Genomic DNA, 15,108 nt, shown 5'->3' on the forward strand with positions numbered 1-15,108 from the left:
CATGTCCTTGATTCTCCCAAACTGATTCGCCCAACTTTAAAGCCGGATTATTTCAATCGTTTTACAATAATTTTGATCATTTTATCTATGAGTTTATCTAATAAAAACCTTTCCCGAGATATTATAGCTTTATTAAAAACATTAATATATATTTTATTTCCTAACTTTCACAATATTATAACTCCACTTTTCCTTTGGGTCCTTTAATTACAGACATATTAAACAAAATTTTTCTTCTTTAGCTTTCTTTGAATATCATGGTAATAAAAGAAATTTATTTTTGGAAATTATGCAAAATTTTTTTTTAATTCGGCACATTTCAGGTAAAATTTGTAAGACTATTAAATTAGTATCATTAAAAAGACAATTTTTCAAATTTTGATACGGTTTCGAATTTATTTTTATGCTACATTACTTTTTAAAGTTATTGCGACAAAAAAAACCCCTCCAAAATTCAGCTTTGTTTTAAATTTAAATTAATTAAAATTTTCAGAAAATAGCTCTTAGGATTACATTCCCACCTTTTAAAGTATACATGTACCAAATTTGGTACATGTATAGAAAATGGGCTGACCTATTGAGCATACTACACAAACATGCTCACACATTTATCTTTTTTATTAGCAGAGATAGAAAATATCATGTTCTGTGTGCATGTATACTCTGAACTTTATGTCTTTCTTTTTATCATTATTTGTTCCTTTTGCTTCATTTTTTTTCAATTTTATAGTTAATAATATTTTTTTGGTTATTTATAAGTGCCTTTGCAATGAATTGCAGTGCAATATTCTTTTTTTTTTCGGTTTTAATAACGTCTACATAGTTTGTACTAAACTGGTTAGGAGCCACATGTGTTCTTATAATGGAGATGTTTGGGTATGTTAATGCCTTACGAAAATTCTTATGACTACTGTGAAAAATGTAAGGATTCATCTGTTGCCTTCTGAGGATCTCTTGAAGGGTGGAGGATCTCTCTTTATTTTCGACCTTTCTGGTCTTTAAGTCCGAAAATCCGTTTTTGTAACCTCTCAGCTGTTATTTATTCTACCTTTTCAGAGTGCATTTGGATTTATTATAAAATATTACACGGAGGAATAAACAACTAGTCGCGAATAAAAATAAATGGAGTTTTTAGGTTTTCATACTTATTTTTCAAAGAGACTAATTTTTAACTTGAAAGATTAAAAATTTTAAGAAAAAAAGAACTGTTCTTTGGTCATAATAATCATTTTAATATATTTGCTAGCATTAGAATTCATAATTTTTTAGAAAGGCCCTTAGTAAGTAAAAGAGTGCAAATCACATTTTTTTACGTCACTTTGAGCATTTTCTAAAATGAACTATATATACGTATATCTAATAATCAAAACTGTGATTTTTCTGCATAGATTAGAATATATATGTAGCTTTCAAGCTTATTTAATATCTTAATAAATAAATAAGAGAATTTTACAACTATTTAACGGATGTTGAATGGATGCCAGGTTAATGTCGTCTTGTCGACGAGCTTGGAAATTTTAGTGACAAGGTTCTCAAATATCAGAAAATTTTGTGCTATCTGTGTTTCCTCTGGAATAAAACATTATTTGTTATCGAGCTTTTGCTTCTTTTTAAACAGACTTTCTCCTAACGGTGTGTGTGTGTGTGTAATGTTATTTTTAGAAAGCTCTTTGTTAAATAAAACACCAGTGAATAGTACTCTCCAAATAGGAAGGTAGAAAACTTAAGAAAGTGGCGTGGAATCGCACTTAGATCTTATATAGAGTCAAAATGGAGTATTTTCCTATGTAAGCTGAGACAGCATTTATTTTAGGTGTGAGGGGACTAAAGAACCTGGGGAAAAAATGTAAACATCTCAAATATTAAAGTGAAGCAGAAATTCATATGATTAGAAAATATTTAAGAACTCTTATATATGGAAACTATTGGATATATATCATATATTAAAGCAAGATATAAATGGTATGATGTCGGGTGAATAGTAGGTTTGCTCCTCTTTTAGTGATGGACTCTTTCAATTTCCTTGACCGTTTGCTTTTATTCACTTTAATCAATAATAGAGTTTGGGATGAAAATAATTATGTTTTCCATTTATTTGTTAATACTGTCTGTATGAATTGGGCTATTATGCACATTTATTTCATCTTCTAATAAAGTGTTGGTTTTTTAGCTGCAATATTTTCCCTTTGTTTCCCAAGTCATGTTGATTTCTTGTGATAGCATATGAGAAAATCCATAAGAATCATTCCCAATGATTTTTAATTAAAATGAGAATATATTGCACCAAATGACTTTTAAAAACCACCCAAAACTAAATTTAATAAGGATTTATTAAGCTATTAATAATTTTTTAAGAAAGGTTTAAAACTTATTTAAGTGTTCGCGAGTATCAATACAATGAGAATTAAATAAAATGATTTAAAATATCTAAATTATTTTATAAGAAATGGGCAATATTAAAAATAAAATAATTTTTTTATTCACAAAAAATAATTTTAATTAATAAATAACAAATAATTTTCTTTGCATTTTGTAAATAATATTTTAAGAAAGTTTATTGATAAACTAGGATTTAACAATGTACGAACTATTTTTGAATTTTATTTTATTTATGTAGATGAAATATTTAAAAATTGGCAATTATCTTAAAGCGAATGATAATTTGGAGCGATTTAATATTTTTATGAATGTATATACATTTTTTACCAATATTAGTGATTTATAATTCTGCAAAAGGAAAATTTGAACTTACTTCAATGCATCGACAAATTTCTCTGCTCGAAAAGGTAATCTGTAGACTTCTTCTTTTAAAGTAAAATCGGAGTGATTGCAGTTACTGAGCGCTGTCGAAGTGTATACTAAAACCTAAAACCAAATGAACTTTTGAAGAATCATGTATCGTACGTAAAAAAATGTGTGTATAAATATAAGGACTGGATATAAATTAGTAGTAATATATCGATAGCTCTGAAATCCCTTTATTTTCGTAAATATAAACATATACCCTCAATATAATTTCTCACCTTCTGCCAAAGTCACTATGCCCACTTTTATTGTTGTTCCTCCACGACTACCCTATAGCACGAATAATCTCCTCCCTCCTATTGAAATGGATTTTTCTTATTGTGTTTTTTTTAAATTTTATTTTGTCGAATATATTATAGTTATAGGGATGCATACCGTTTGAGCCCTATTAGTACAAAATACCCAAACAATATTGTTATAGTGCTTTCGCGCTATTTACCGGCATTCAGAATATTGAACAAGATATTGAAGGTATTGTAATACTATTTTGTGCTAATAGGAAGAAGAATGGATGCTCCTATTTCTCGCATCTTGTCTTATCGTAAGAGACGAAAAGACAATAAGTAGTATAGTCTTTCTTCTGAGTGCTCGAAGAAAATGATATCAAAGGAAATATTCACAGCAATATCAATATTTTGAATTGAAATATAGCTTAGTGCAATATTACCTTGTGAATGTCGCATGCAGCAATGCTATATCTTATATGAATGCATAATCAGAACATTCATCTTTAGTAAAACTGGCGATTCAGATTATTTCCCTTCATTGGAATGTCGTTTAACCCTTTAAAGGGCCATTTTTTTCTAGTCATATTAAGTTAAAATATTTTTAGGCTTGAAATTAGAATAAGAAAAGGGATTCATTTAGCTTATTAGATAAATTTAATTTGATTAATCAATTAGTTTGGTTAATTAATAATTAAGTAACAAATCAAGACACATCATTTTGTGTGAGATAAAGAACTAAGGCATCTAAGTTTCTGTCTTTCTAAAAAAATTTGTCAGAACTTATGCATACTTCCCACGGCTCTAGAAAGGGTTAAAATGTGTTTCATAAAAGCGACTCCACATTTTACCCATTGGGATGATCCATCCGATGCAACTGTCACCTTCCACTTTTCTATTCAAAGGATCTTATGTAAATGCCTAAGGCAACAGACTATGTCTTGGACAACCTATGGGATAATTCCTTTTGATGTTACAAATTTACACTGTTCAAGGATGTTATCAAAAACCAGCGACAAGGCGTGTGGTAGCCAAGTAGGATATGTCCAGGAAGATGTTAATCGTGAGATACACCCCTTCCTTTCAGTAAAAAACATTTATATCTATTGTGCCTCAGAACGATATGGCAATGCAGTATCGCCACATGCATTCGGAGAGATCTGGCAACAATGTTGTCCATTAAAGCCATGGACGATTAGATTTTTATAGAGTAGCGTTGTTCTAGTTTTATAAATATATTGTTAGGTAATAATGCGTCCCTTACTTCAAACCACTTCACAATGTTATTAGGTAAAAATGGTTATTCTCGCTCCCCGAATGTCTTCGCCTGTCTTTAATCCATTTAGAAGATGCTAGTGCCATCTGGTGAGCCCCAGTAGAAATACAAAAGTATGCCATTACTTTTTATCGATCTTTGTACATTATATAATGCTCTGTAATTGTCTTCGGTGACATTTGGATTTTAAGGGATAGTCGTGCCTTTATACAGCACCTTTCTCATTGGACGAAAGTGGGGGACAAGATTTGCATGAATATCTTAGACCTTATTGCCGGCTCTCCGCTGAACACTCTATACACTTTCAGTGGGTGGTCCCCTCACATGTTGGTTTAAATGGTAATGAGAAAGCGGATAACTTAGCTAAGACTGCCTCAGCTGACATATTTCATGGTGATGCAACACTAACTTATTCTGAAATATCCTCTATCAAAAAGATGGAGTCAAGTGCACTTTGGAGAGTCCCACCTGTTCACCCTTGGTACTTTGGTAAGGGTCCTGGTTGGTATCACAGCCTGAATATCTCTAGAAAACAACAAACGGCTCTCTCTTGTTTTTTGAGTGGACAAACCAAATCCCTCACCTTCCAACACGATCGGAGGATCTTTGCTGCATGTCCTTGGTGCAAGGCACATCAAGCCTCCCCCAATCACATTCTTAAATGTTTAAAGTTTACAATTTTTGAGGTTTTAAGGGATTTTTGAGATTTTAAGGGTGGACTTTTTAGAGATCTTTGGTTTCATGGAGGTGGTATAGCGCAGCTATAACACCTGGGATTAGAAACAGCAACAACATTATATAAAAGAAAACAATAATGATTGAAAAATAACATATCTTGGTTAATGCATAATTCTATTGGTATAATGCAATTTCTAAATTGCTGTAGTTAAACATAATATAAAGAAGACTAAACTTACTTCAAGTTTTCTCATTTTCCTGCATAATTCAATTATGCTATTCAGACTCAAAACATTGTGCAAAAGTGTGAACCTAAAGAAATACATTATAGATGAAAAATAGCATTCTCATTAAGTACTCTATGTAAAGAAGGCATTTATATCTAAAAAAGAAATTGCTTAAAAAATTCCCAAAATCAAAGAAATAGCCGGACACTTTCAATTACAGGATCGATTTCGTCAATTTTTATTTCATGTGTCAACTTCTTACTATTCTCTAATTTCGACATAATCTTAAAAAAATATCCTTTTATGTATATTCTCTATGAATATTATAAAAAATACAAATAGGAACTTTTGAAAAAGTTCCCCTCTTTAACAAGGTATTTTTCTTATATTTACTTTAAATGAAAGTTAATGTGTGACATTAATCTTTACTTTCTTAAAAGGTGGAGAAAGAGGATGATTTACATGAAATATCCCATTCCTTAAAACCTGTTTTTTTATTATCTAGATAAATTTGAATTTTATGTCATTCTTTAACTAGCCCCGAGCTTATGATTAACATTTTGAAGAAATAGCTTTCTTTCCCTGACAGCCTAAAGCGTCTTTGATAGTATTCAAATCGCAATGATGTGGGAATGTGGATCATAATCTCTAAAAACATTAAATTATTGAAAGCTAAAAAATAGTAGATCCTAAGCATCGTTTACTTTTGAATAATTTTGCGGTCTTGTAATTTCTGGTGTAATTTTTCGAGTGAAGCGTTTTTTTAAAATGGAAACAAAAGAGTTAATTAAAGGAATTTAGACTTTTATTTCACTTCGAAAAAATAACTCAGAACCTGACGGTACAAAAATAGATGATGATTATATATATATAAAACAAATAATATATTTAAAAAAAAATTTAATTCTTACTTTGGTCAACAAATTTTTTTTTATTTTAGTTACTTTTTATTAAATAGTTACAATTAATATAAATATGTATATACATATTACAGAATTATAATATTAAGTGGCAAAATAGAAATTGAATTGAAAAAACTGCATTTACATCAAGTGCCATCCACTACAAATTTTACATATTACTTATTAAAATTTTTAGCTTGGCGACAGACTTGGTGACCATTTGGCTACTCTATTTAAAGTATTAAAAATTAATTAAATTTAATTAATGAATTAATATTTGAAATTACATAATAAATAAAGAATTACGTCAGAAAATATATAAAAAAAATTTAATCGAATTCCTACTTATTTTATGGAATTATTTATATATATCATATTATTTATGATCGGTGTCGCATCAGTAATCTCAGAGCTCGGCGACAAACTTGGCACCCATTTGGCGACATGGCAACGGATGTGGAGACTTTGGTGACCAAATAGAAATTACTGGATAAATTTAATTAATTAATTAAAATTTGAAAAAAAACCTGTATTAACATTAAGTGTCATCCACTATAAGTTAAAAAAATGTATTTGAACTTGAGTAGATGAATAAAAAGTATTTTATTAACGATTGAAAATTTGAACAAAATATATAGGGAGAGTGTGAACTAACAGTAGGAATTGTAAAAAGGAAACAAACAAACACTGCAGATATATGATTTCCAAGCGAGTTGATTTTATTCTGTTTAATCAAAAAAAAAAAAAAAAAGAGGAATAAAATTTTAAGTTCAAGTATTATACAGTAAGTGGTTAAGAATAATGTGGAAAAGTTTTTGTTTTTTGTTTTGATCATAAAAATGAAACCTGTGTTGTCTTATTTTTCTATAATTATATTGATGCATTACGACCAAATGCACCACAAGACCTTAGTTAACTAATTTAATTATAATGTTTCAAAATTCAACACACAGACAGTAAAGCAGTCTGAGATATAATTTATACTTGATGCAACTCTGAGCTGTTTGAGTTCTGATATTGCATATGTGGTTCTGCGGTACTTGAATTTCAGACTGCATTTTTAAATATCTAGTCTTATTAAAATTTGCATGAAACTATACATATTATTTACAATAAAGTATTTGCTATAAGTGTAAATTAGAAGGCGTGCTAACCCTGTGCCTTCCATCTATACATTTCAATACCTGACAAAAGGGAAGTCAGGTTTACATTAAATTTAAGAAGACGCTCAACAGTATCAGATGGAACCAATTTTAAGTTCATTTAAATAGTATATTTAGTGTACAAAGTAAGTGGTAACGTTGTTTTAATCCCTTGAAATTCAAAATGCTTTATTCTGTCTTAACTGAAGTCATGCGGAAGTCAATGTCGGCTGTCAAGAAACATTCCACCAATCCCAGAGTACAATCTAACAAGTATAACTAGAAATAACGATTGGAGATAGATTAAATACACCTTAAGGCCTTCAGTACCATCGTACAACAATTCCCTGAGGTAGATCTACTTTGCAGCATCCATTTAATAGCAGGTCCTTAGTTGCATTGAAAATGCCTTTATATAGCGCGGTTGGTACAATATTTTGAAACCTTTCAAATTCAAAACGGTTGCTCGTATATCCAGAGAATTAAAAAGCACTTATAGTAAAGAAACTCTGCTGAATTTATGCCAGCTGCTGTGCTGTGTTGTGGTGTGGAGGGGGAGGGTGTCGGCTCAGGTGTCGTCCTCGTCATCTGACCGTGGTTCAGAATTACGAGGACCGTCCCAAAATAGCTCTAGTGTTGCTTTAGAACGGGACGTTGATATAACTCTAAAAACTGCTGAATTTATGAGGCAACTTGCAACGGCTCTAATGACGCTATAAGGAATTTACAAAAAGAGTTAAAAAAAGTAAAGGAAGTCGGCCAAAAGGTTCATTTAAAAAAATGTATTACTAAAAACACAGTAAAAGATTTGATAGAGTTGCCTTTAAAGTTGATGGAAATATTTGCAATTAAAACTATTAATTTTACGTGGCCAACCAACAACAGTAAACCACGTATACTGTTGCCAAATATTTATATAAAAAAATGTTATGGCAAATTTTTGAACACGTGTGCAAAGTAGTATTCGTTACTGTTTACTTACTCCAACGGTTTCGTAAAATGTATGATAGCCGCGCAATGAAATACAATGGACGCATCTTCAATCAACAGTTGTTCATCTTCTTCACTCATTCCCAAATTCGGAAGCGATGCATCTCCCGGTATCAAGTGAACTTTATCCAACAACTCTCGATTTTCTTCTTTGATTTTCTCGAATATCTTAAAAACATAAAATACAAGACATTTCAGAAGTCTAAAAAGATCATTTTCGAATATTTAAAAATGTTCTCATTTTATTATCGCACTTTATAATAAAATCAGAAACATTCCTCAGAGTGCATTCATCTTATTGATAAAAAATTAAGTATCTATGATAATAATAAATATTTCTGGAAATACTTTTAAAAAAAGGTAAAATTAAGATAAATTTTTTTCGATTTCTCTTGCATAATTTACACAAGGACCTAAGTAAGTATCACTACACTGGTTCACATGTATGGAGCCCCCGTTCTCACATATGCGTATTGATTGTTTACATTCAGGAATCCTGCTAAAATAACTTTATATGAATTTTTATCATTTGTGTAAATGTCCAAAAGTAGCACTAATTATTTTGGCTAAAAAAATAACTTTCATTCAGTATGGAGGACAAAATGACTGGTTCCGTTGACGGTGTGTGTCATTTCCTAGTGCCAATTAGTACCATTAAAAAATTGAATAAAATATTGTTCAAATTTGGCCAGCTATGGGAAGTTAATTGGTCTAACATATGAACATAAAGAAAACAGAAACGCATTTAGGAATGAAAGCATAAAACCATCTTGATTAATTATAATTTGATTGTAATGATAACTGTCAATTTCAAAATTTGAGCTCTGCAATTTTTTTAGAAAAATATTCGAAGATCATCTAATGACCCCCACCCCCCAAGAAATTTGGAGAGGCAATGAATTTACCCCTAAAATATGCACAATTTTTGCTATTTTTATTATAGTAAGGTACTCAAAAAAGTATGAGATTCTGAATATCATAGAGCATGAGTTGAATTTTAATTCTGTTTAGAATAAATACATTTAAATCAGTAATGTTTACAATAACTAAACATAAATATACTAAAACAAAATAAGCCATTGTATATCAAAATGTACTGTGACAAAGATTAAAACTATTTCTATCAAATGCATTTAATATTAATCTATAAATCGAGAAGTTCTTGCTCCCATACCTTTTTGTTGAAAATTTGCTCTTTTCTAACTTCTGGCGGCACATTTTTCTTTGATCTTACAAGTATATAAATGGTCTTGATTCCGGGACAGCATCTTAACAAATTTTCCAATATAGCCTGCATAAAAAAACAAATATACAACATAGGTTTTTTTTAAAAAATTTTGCTAAAAAAAACCTTGGAGAAATAAGTATGAATTTTATTTCGTTATTTCATTTAATGATATGACAGCAAATTTCATATTTAATTCAGGAAAGTAAAATAGATAAAAATCCGTTCAAATAACAGATATAAAAAAAGAAACAAAAAATTCAACATTTATGACAAGAAAAAAAATTCTTATAACTTAGTTGGAAAGTTATTCTTATAACTTAGTTGGTAGTATTTTTTAAAAATTATTTGTCAAACTAAAAGAATTCTATAATCCGAACGTATGATGTGAGATTCTGCTTGAAAAAAAAATAATGATTGAAAAAAAAATAATTAAATTAACTTTTTTCCTTTAATAAAAAGAAGGCACATTTTAAAAAGAATTTTGAGATCAAGACAAAAGTGTAAAAACATGAGACGCTGAAAACAATATTCTATGTAAACTGAAATTTTAATTCAATTTTTCAGATTTAATGAACGTTTAAGGAATATTCTTTTTCATATCCATTGTTGCTCAATTTTTTTTTTTTACCGAACTGTATTTAGAGGCTCGCATTTTTACAGTTTTGTTTTGACTTCTGAATTTTTGATGAAAAATCAATTTTTATTGTCTTTTCAAGCTGCAAAGCTCTCCGCATTTTTAATCATGTACCATATCATTTTAAATTACTTCAAAACATGGGTGATTTAATATAACATTACAACAAAATATTGATGATATGATGAGATAACAGATAGAGGAGGAAAGGATTTTTTATCAAGTAAAATATAGAAAAATTATACAATTTCAATTAAACTAGAATAGCATAATTCAAAACCAAACGATAATTAACATCGATATAAATAGTGAAAAGAAAAGTACGCTTAGCAAACAATTTCCGGAAACGTGCTCTTCTTACTCACAGCCTATCTGTGAAATGAAAGAAGATAATAGGTACGGAATTCTGAAACAAACAAAACTTTTCGGTATACTATTAAATGAATATTCTTAAGGCTCTTTTCAGTTTTGAAATTTATTTTTCTTTAGTCTTTATTTCATTATGATTAAAAATATTGTAATCAATTTCAAAATAACTAGTGTAGTTTTAATTGGATTTGAATAGGCGAGAGATATGCTACAAAGAGAATGAAAATATCAACCTAGCTCATGGGTTGGCTATTCAGTTAAAAAAGGATGTAAATTTTAAAATGAATCCAGGTGAAAAAGGGTTACATTTCAACAAATTCTTTATTAAAGATTTCAATTTGTTTACCAAAATTTGTAAAAGAACTGATTGCAAAATAATACCACACTCTATTGTTTTATATTAAAAAGAGACGGTGACAAAATTTGTTGAATAATAAGTTTACTATCAAGTTAGACCCTTTTAAGCAGTCATGCTTTTTCTACGCTTTTAAATTTTATTTGTTTATGTTTGTATGGATGGAATTTTACAATGGTCTTTGTGAGCTTCACTAGAAAGACTCTAGAAAGTTGCAGTTCTGTATATTTGTATGTTCCCGACGACAATAAATACTTAATTGTTCAATTAATCATATTTTTTATGTAGTTTTCAATCAAAACGAATAATCTCAGTTGATACTGCATTCCAAAAAACTGATTAAAAAGAAAAATTACGAAATATATTAGACTGGCAAGTAAGAAAAAAAAAAACGAGAAATTTAAAAAGACGTTCAGAAACATACTTGTATTAGTTAACAAAAGAGTGCAAATTAATTTTTATGGAAAAGTAGGAGGTTATAGTAGAAGTTTTAAAAAATAAGATGGTAAAATAATACTTTAAAGCCGAAGTGGGCATTAGAAAAAAAGGAAATTGTAAAACTTGTTACGAATACGGAATTTTCGAGTATTTATATCATCAATCTCAACTTGAATGATGTTTGAATTGAATTCCAAATTTTACATTTGAAAAATATTTTTTATATTTTAATCTGTTTATTTTTATTATTTCTGGTACGTTTATTTAGTAATAAAATTTGCTGTTGCATTTATTGCAGTCAAAACTTCGTAAATACTTACCGCTCCAATAAAACCCGTGGCTCCCGTCAGGAACACAGATTTGCCGTCATAAAAATCCGCTACTTTAGGATAATACTGAAATTTAACAGTCGCGCTAAACATTTTGTAAACGAAGACTGATTATTTGACGTTTCAACTCAAGATCTTCAACGGAGTTGTTGAGAAAAGATCCGTTAAATGACAACAATACATCAAAGACCCATTCTGACTAATGATCCAATGCCAAAATTACATTTTAATACCTATTTCATCGAGGAAGTTCGTAGCATCAAAAAAATAAACAGTTGGCCCGCCCTTAAATAGTGGAAATGATGTTTCCAAGAAATCCCTTTTATTATGTCAAGTATCACGACAACATTTAGACATTATTATAAAGCTAATTATTAAAATTATTAAAATTTGGAGGATAAATGTTTTTGTTTAAATGACATTTCAAACCATAGTTCTACAGCATAAAAGAAAAAGCTATTGAGTGTTTGTGCATCTATTCATAATGTGCAATTCTTATATAATTTTCGTAAATTCTTCTATTTTTAAGATTTTTATTACATTGTAATTGGAGAAATTTTAAAATGTATTTATGAAATATGTCATATTTCCACATATCTAAATTTATAAAAATTCTCGTCACAAGCCAAAAAGTGAATGAAGATTACTTTTTGTCCTGAGATTCTGTCGTTCCCTCCAATAAATTCCTAAAAGTTTCCCCCTTTCAAAAGAATCGTTTTCAATGACTTTAGAAAATTTAAAGGAAATTCGAAGCTGTAGTCTGAAGCATTATAACTTTATAATGTTTCACGTGTATGTATATTATTTTTAACAAGTAATGTACTATAAGCAAAAATAACATGCATGGGCATAAACGCAGTTAATAAATAAATGAATGAAAAGCATTCTTGATAATAATTTTAAAAATGCCTTAAAATTAGAGAAAAAAATGCATGGAAATAAAACTGATATCATTGAAAAAATGTTTGAATTTTAAAATGTTATAAAAAAAGATTTATATGTAATTATGTGTTCGCAAGATCTTGAGAAAAGTCATCAAATATCGAATAATTATTAATTAAAATTAGAATTAGAATTTTGAATGCCGTTTCTTAGTGTTCAGCAATTATAAAAGAAATAACTAATAAGTAATGTACTATAAGCAAAAATAATATGCATGTCCATAAACGCAGTTAATAAATAAATGAATGAAAAGTATTCTTGATAATAATGTTAAAAATGCCTTAAAATTAAAGAAAAAAATGCGGGGAAATAAAACTGATATCATTGAAAAAATGTTTGAATTTTAAAATGTTATAAAAAAAGATTTATATGTAATTATGTGTACCGCAAGATATTGAGAAAAGTCATCAAATATCGAATAATTATTAATTAAAATTAGAATTAGAATTTTGAATGCCGTTTCTTAGCGTTCAGCAATTATAAAAGAAATAACTAATAAGTAATGTACTATAAGCAAAAATAATATGCATGTCCATAAACGCAGTTAATAAATAAATGAATGAAAAGTATTCTTGATAATAATTTTAAAAATGCCTTAAAATTAAAGAAAAAAATGCGTGGAAATAAAACTGATATCACTGAAAAAAATGTTTGAATTTTAAAATGTTATAAAAAAAGATTTATATGTAATTATGTGTTCGCAAGATCTTGAGAAAAGTCATCAAATATCGAATAATTATTAATTAAAATTAGAATTAGAATTTTGAATGCCGTTTCTTAGTGTTCAGCAATTATAAAAGAAATAACTAATAAGTAATGTACTATAAGCAAAAATAATATGCATGTCCATAAACGCAGTTAATAAATAAATGAATGAAAAGTATTCTTGATAATAATTTTAAAAATGCCTTAAAATTAAAGAAAAAAATGCGTGGAAATAAAACTGATATCACTGAAAAAAATGTTTGAATTTTAAAATGTTATAAAAAAAGATTTATATGTAATTATGTGTTCGCAAGATCTTGAGAAAAGTCATCAAATATCGAATAATTATTAATTAAAATTAGAATTAGAATTTTGAATGCCGTTTCTTAGTGTTCAGCAATTATAAAAGAAATAACTAATAAGTAATGTACTATAAGCAAAAATAATATGCATGTCCATAAACGCAGTTAATAAATAAATGAATGAAAAGTATTCTTGATAATAATGTTAAAAATGCCTTAAAATTAAAGAAAAAAATGCGGGGAAATAAAACTGATATCATTGAAAAAATGTTTGAATTTTAAAATGTTATAAAAAAAGATTTATATGTAATTATGTGTACCGCAAGATATTGAGAAAAGTCATCAAATATCGAATAATTATTAATTAAAATTAGAATTAGAATTTTGAATGCCGTTTCTTAGCGTTCAGCAATTATAAAAGAAATAACTAATAAGTAATGTACTATAAGCAAAAATAATATGCATGTCCATAAACGCAGTTAATAAATAAATGAATGAAAAGTATTCTTGATAATAATTTTAAAAATGCCTTAAAATTAAAGAAAAAAATGCGTGGAAATAAAACTGATATCACTGAAAAAAATGTTTGAATTTTAAAATGTTATAAAAAAAGATTTATATAATTATGTGTTCGCAAGATATTGAGAAAAGTCATCAAATATCGAATAATTATTAATTAAAATTAGAATTAGAATTTTGAATGCCGTTTCTTAGTGTTCAGCAATTATAAAAGAAATAACTAATAAGTAATGTACTATAAGCAAAAATAATATGCATGTCCATAAACGCAGTTAATAAATAAATGAATGAAAAGTATTCTTGATAGTAATTTTAAAAATGCCTTAAAATTAAAGAAAAAAATGCGTGGAAATAAAACTGATATCACTTAAAAAAATGTTTGAATTTTAAAATGTTATAAAAAAAGATTTATATATAATTATGTGTTCGCAAGATATTGAGAAAAGTCATCAAATATCGAATAATTATTAATTAAAATTAGAATTTGAATTTTGGAAGCTGTTTCTTAGTGTTCAGTAATCGTAAAAGAAATAACCAAGAGCCAAATTTAGTAGCAACAGACACAACGGTTTCCCTGTGCTAAATTTGGAGCATTCTTGCATCATACATCTCGTATATTGCAATGTACAGAAATTATCTTCTAAAAAATTTAATAATATTAAAAAAAAGGAGAATTTAAAAATATCCCTTTTAGCCTCTATCTTCTTAAAATTACATTTATAACCCCTTCCATGCACATGCATCAATCTCTCTCTGCTGATCGCCTTTGATGACCAGCCGGCTCGCCGAGGTGATTGGTGCGAAATATTTCGATAAAAGCTTTTAATTTTGATCGCAATGGACCCATGAACAAAGCATTTATAAGTTTTTAATTTTGATAGATATGTATTTTGTACTACTTCAGAAGCCTCACACCCATTTTCTTTTTTATGCTATGCATCAGTCTTCTGTGTCTTTTCATCTAACTTAAAATATTGGTTTTAACGAGACTTCTTTTCTGTAATGAAAAATTGGGAGTTTGTTAAATTTCAACTGACTCAATA

General features: G+C 28.4%; 1 protein-coding gene across 3 annotated transcripts in view; it reads right to left on the reverse strand.

The window, feature by feature from the left end:
- LOC129975663 (fatty acyl-CoA reductase 1-like) overlaps positions 1 to 15,108 on the reverse strand; it is a 109,682-nt gene that overhangs the window by 23,010 nt on the left and 71,564 nt on the right. Inside the window, exons 1-5 of one of the 3 annotated variants that reach the window (XM_056088772.1) lie at positions 11,589 to 11,804; positions 9,419 to 9,535; positions 8,237 to 8,412; positions 5,223 to 5,295; positions 2,753 to 2,865 (exon numbers count right to left, since the gene is read on the reverse strand). In XM_056088772.1, coding sequence (XP_055944747.1) covers positions 2,753 to 2,865; positions 5,223 to 5,295; positions 8,237 to 8,412; positions 9,419 to 9,535; positions 11,589 to 11,690 — 581 coding nt within the window. In that variant the 5' untranslated portion in view covers positions 11,691 to 11,804. Of the gene's footprint in view, positions 1 to 2,752; positions 2,866 to 5,222; positions 5,296 to 8,236; positions 8,413 to 9,418; positions 9,536 to 11,588; positions 11,805 to 15,108 lie in introns of those variants that run through there. The other 2 variants (XM_056088771.1, XM_056088773.1) reach the window with 2 other exon arrangements.

The sequence above is a fragment of the Argiope bruennichi genome, chromosome 7 (genome assembly GCF_947563725.1).
Source record: "Argiope bruennichi chromosome 7, qqArgBrue1.1, whole genome shotgun sequence".
NCBI classification, from domain to species: Eukaryota; Metazoa; Arthropoda; class Arachnida; order Araneae; family Araneidae; genus Argiope; species Argiope bruennichi.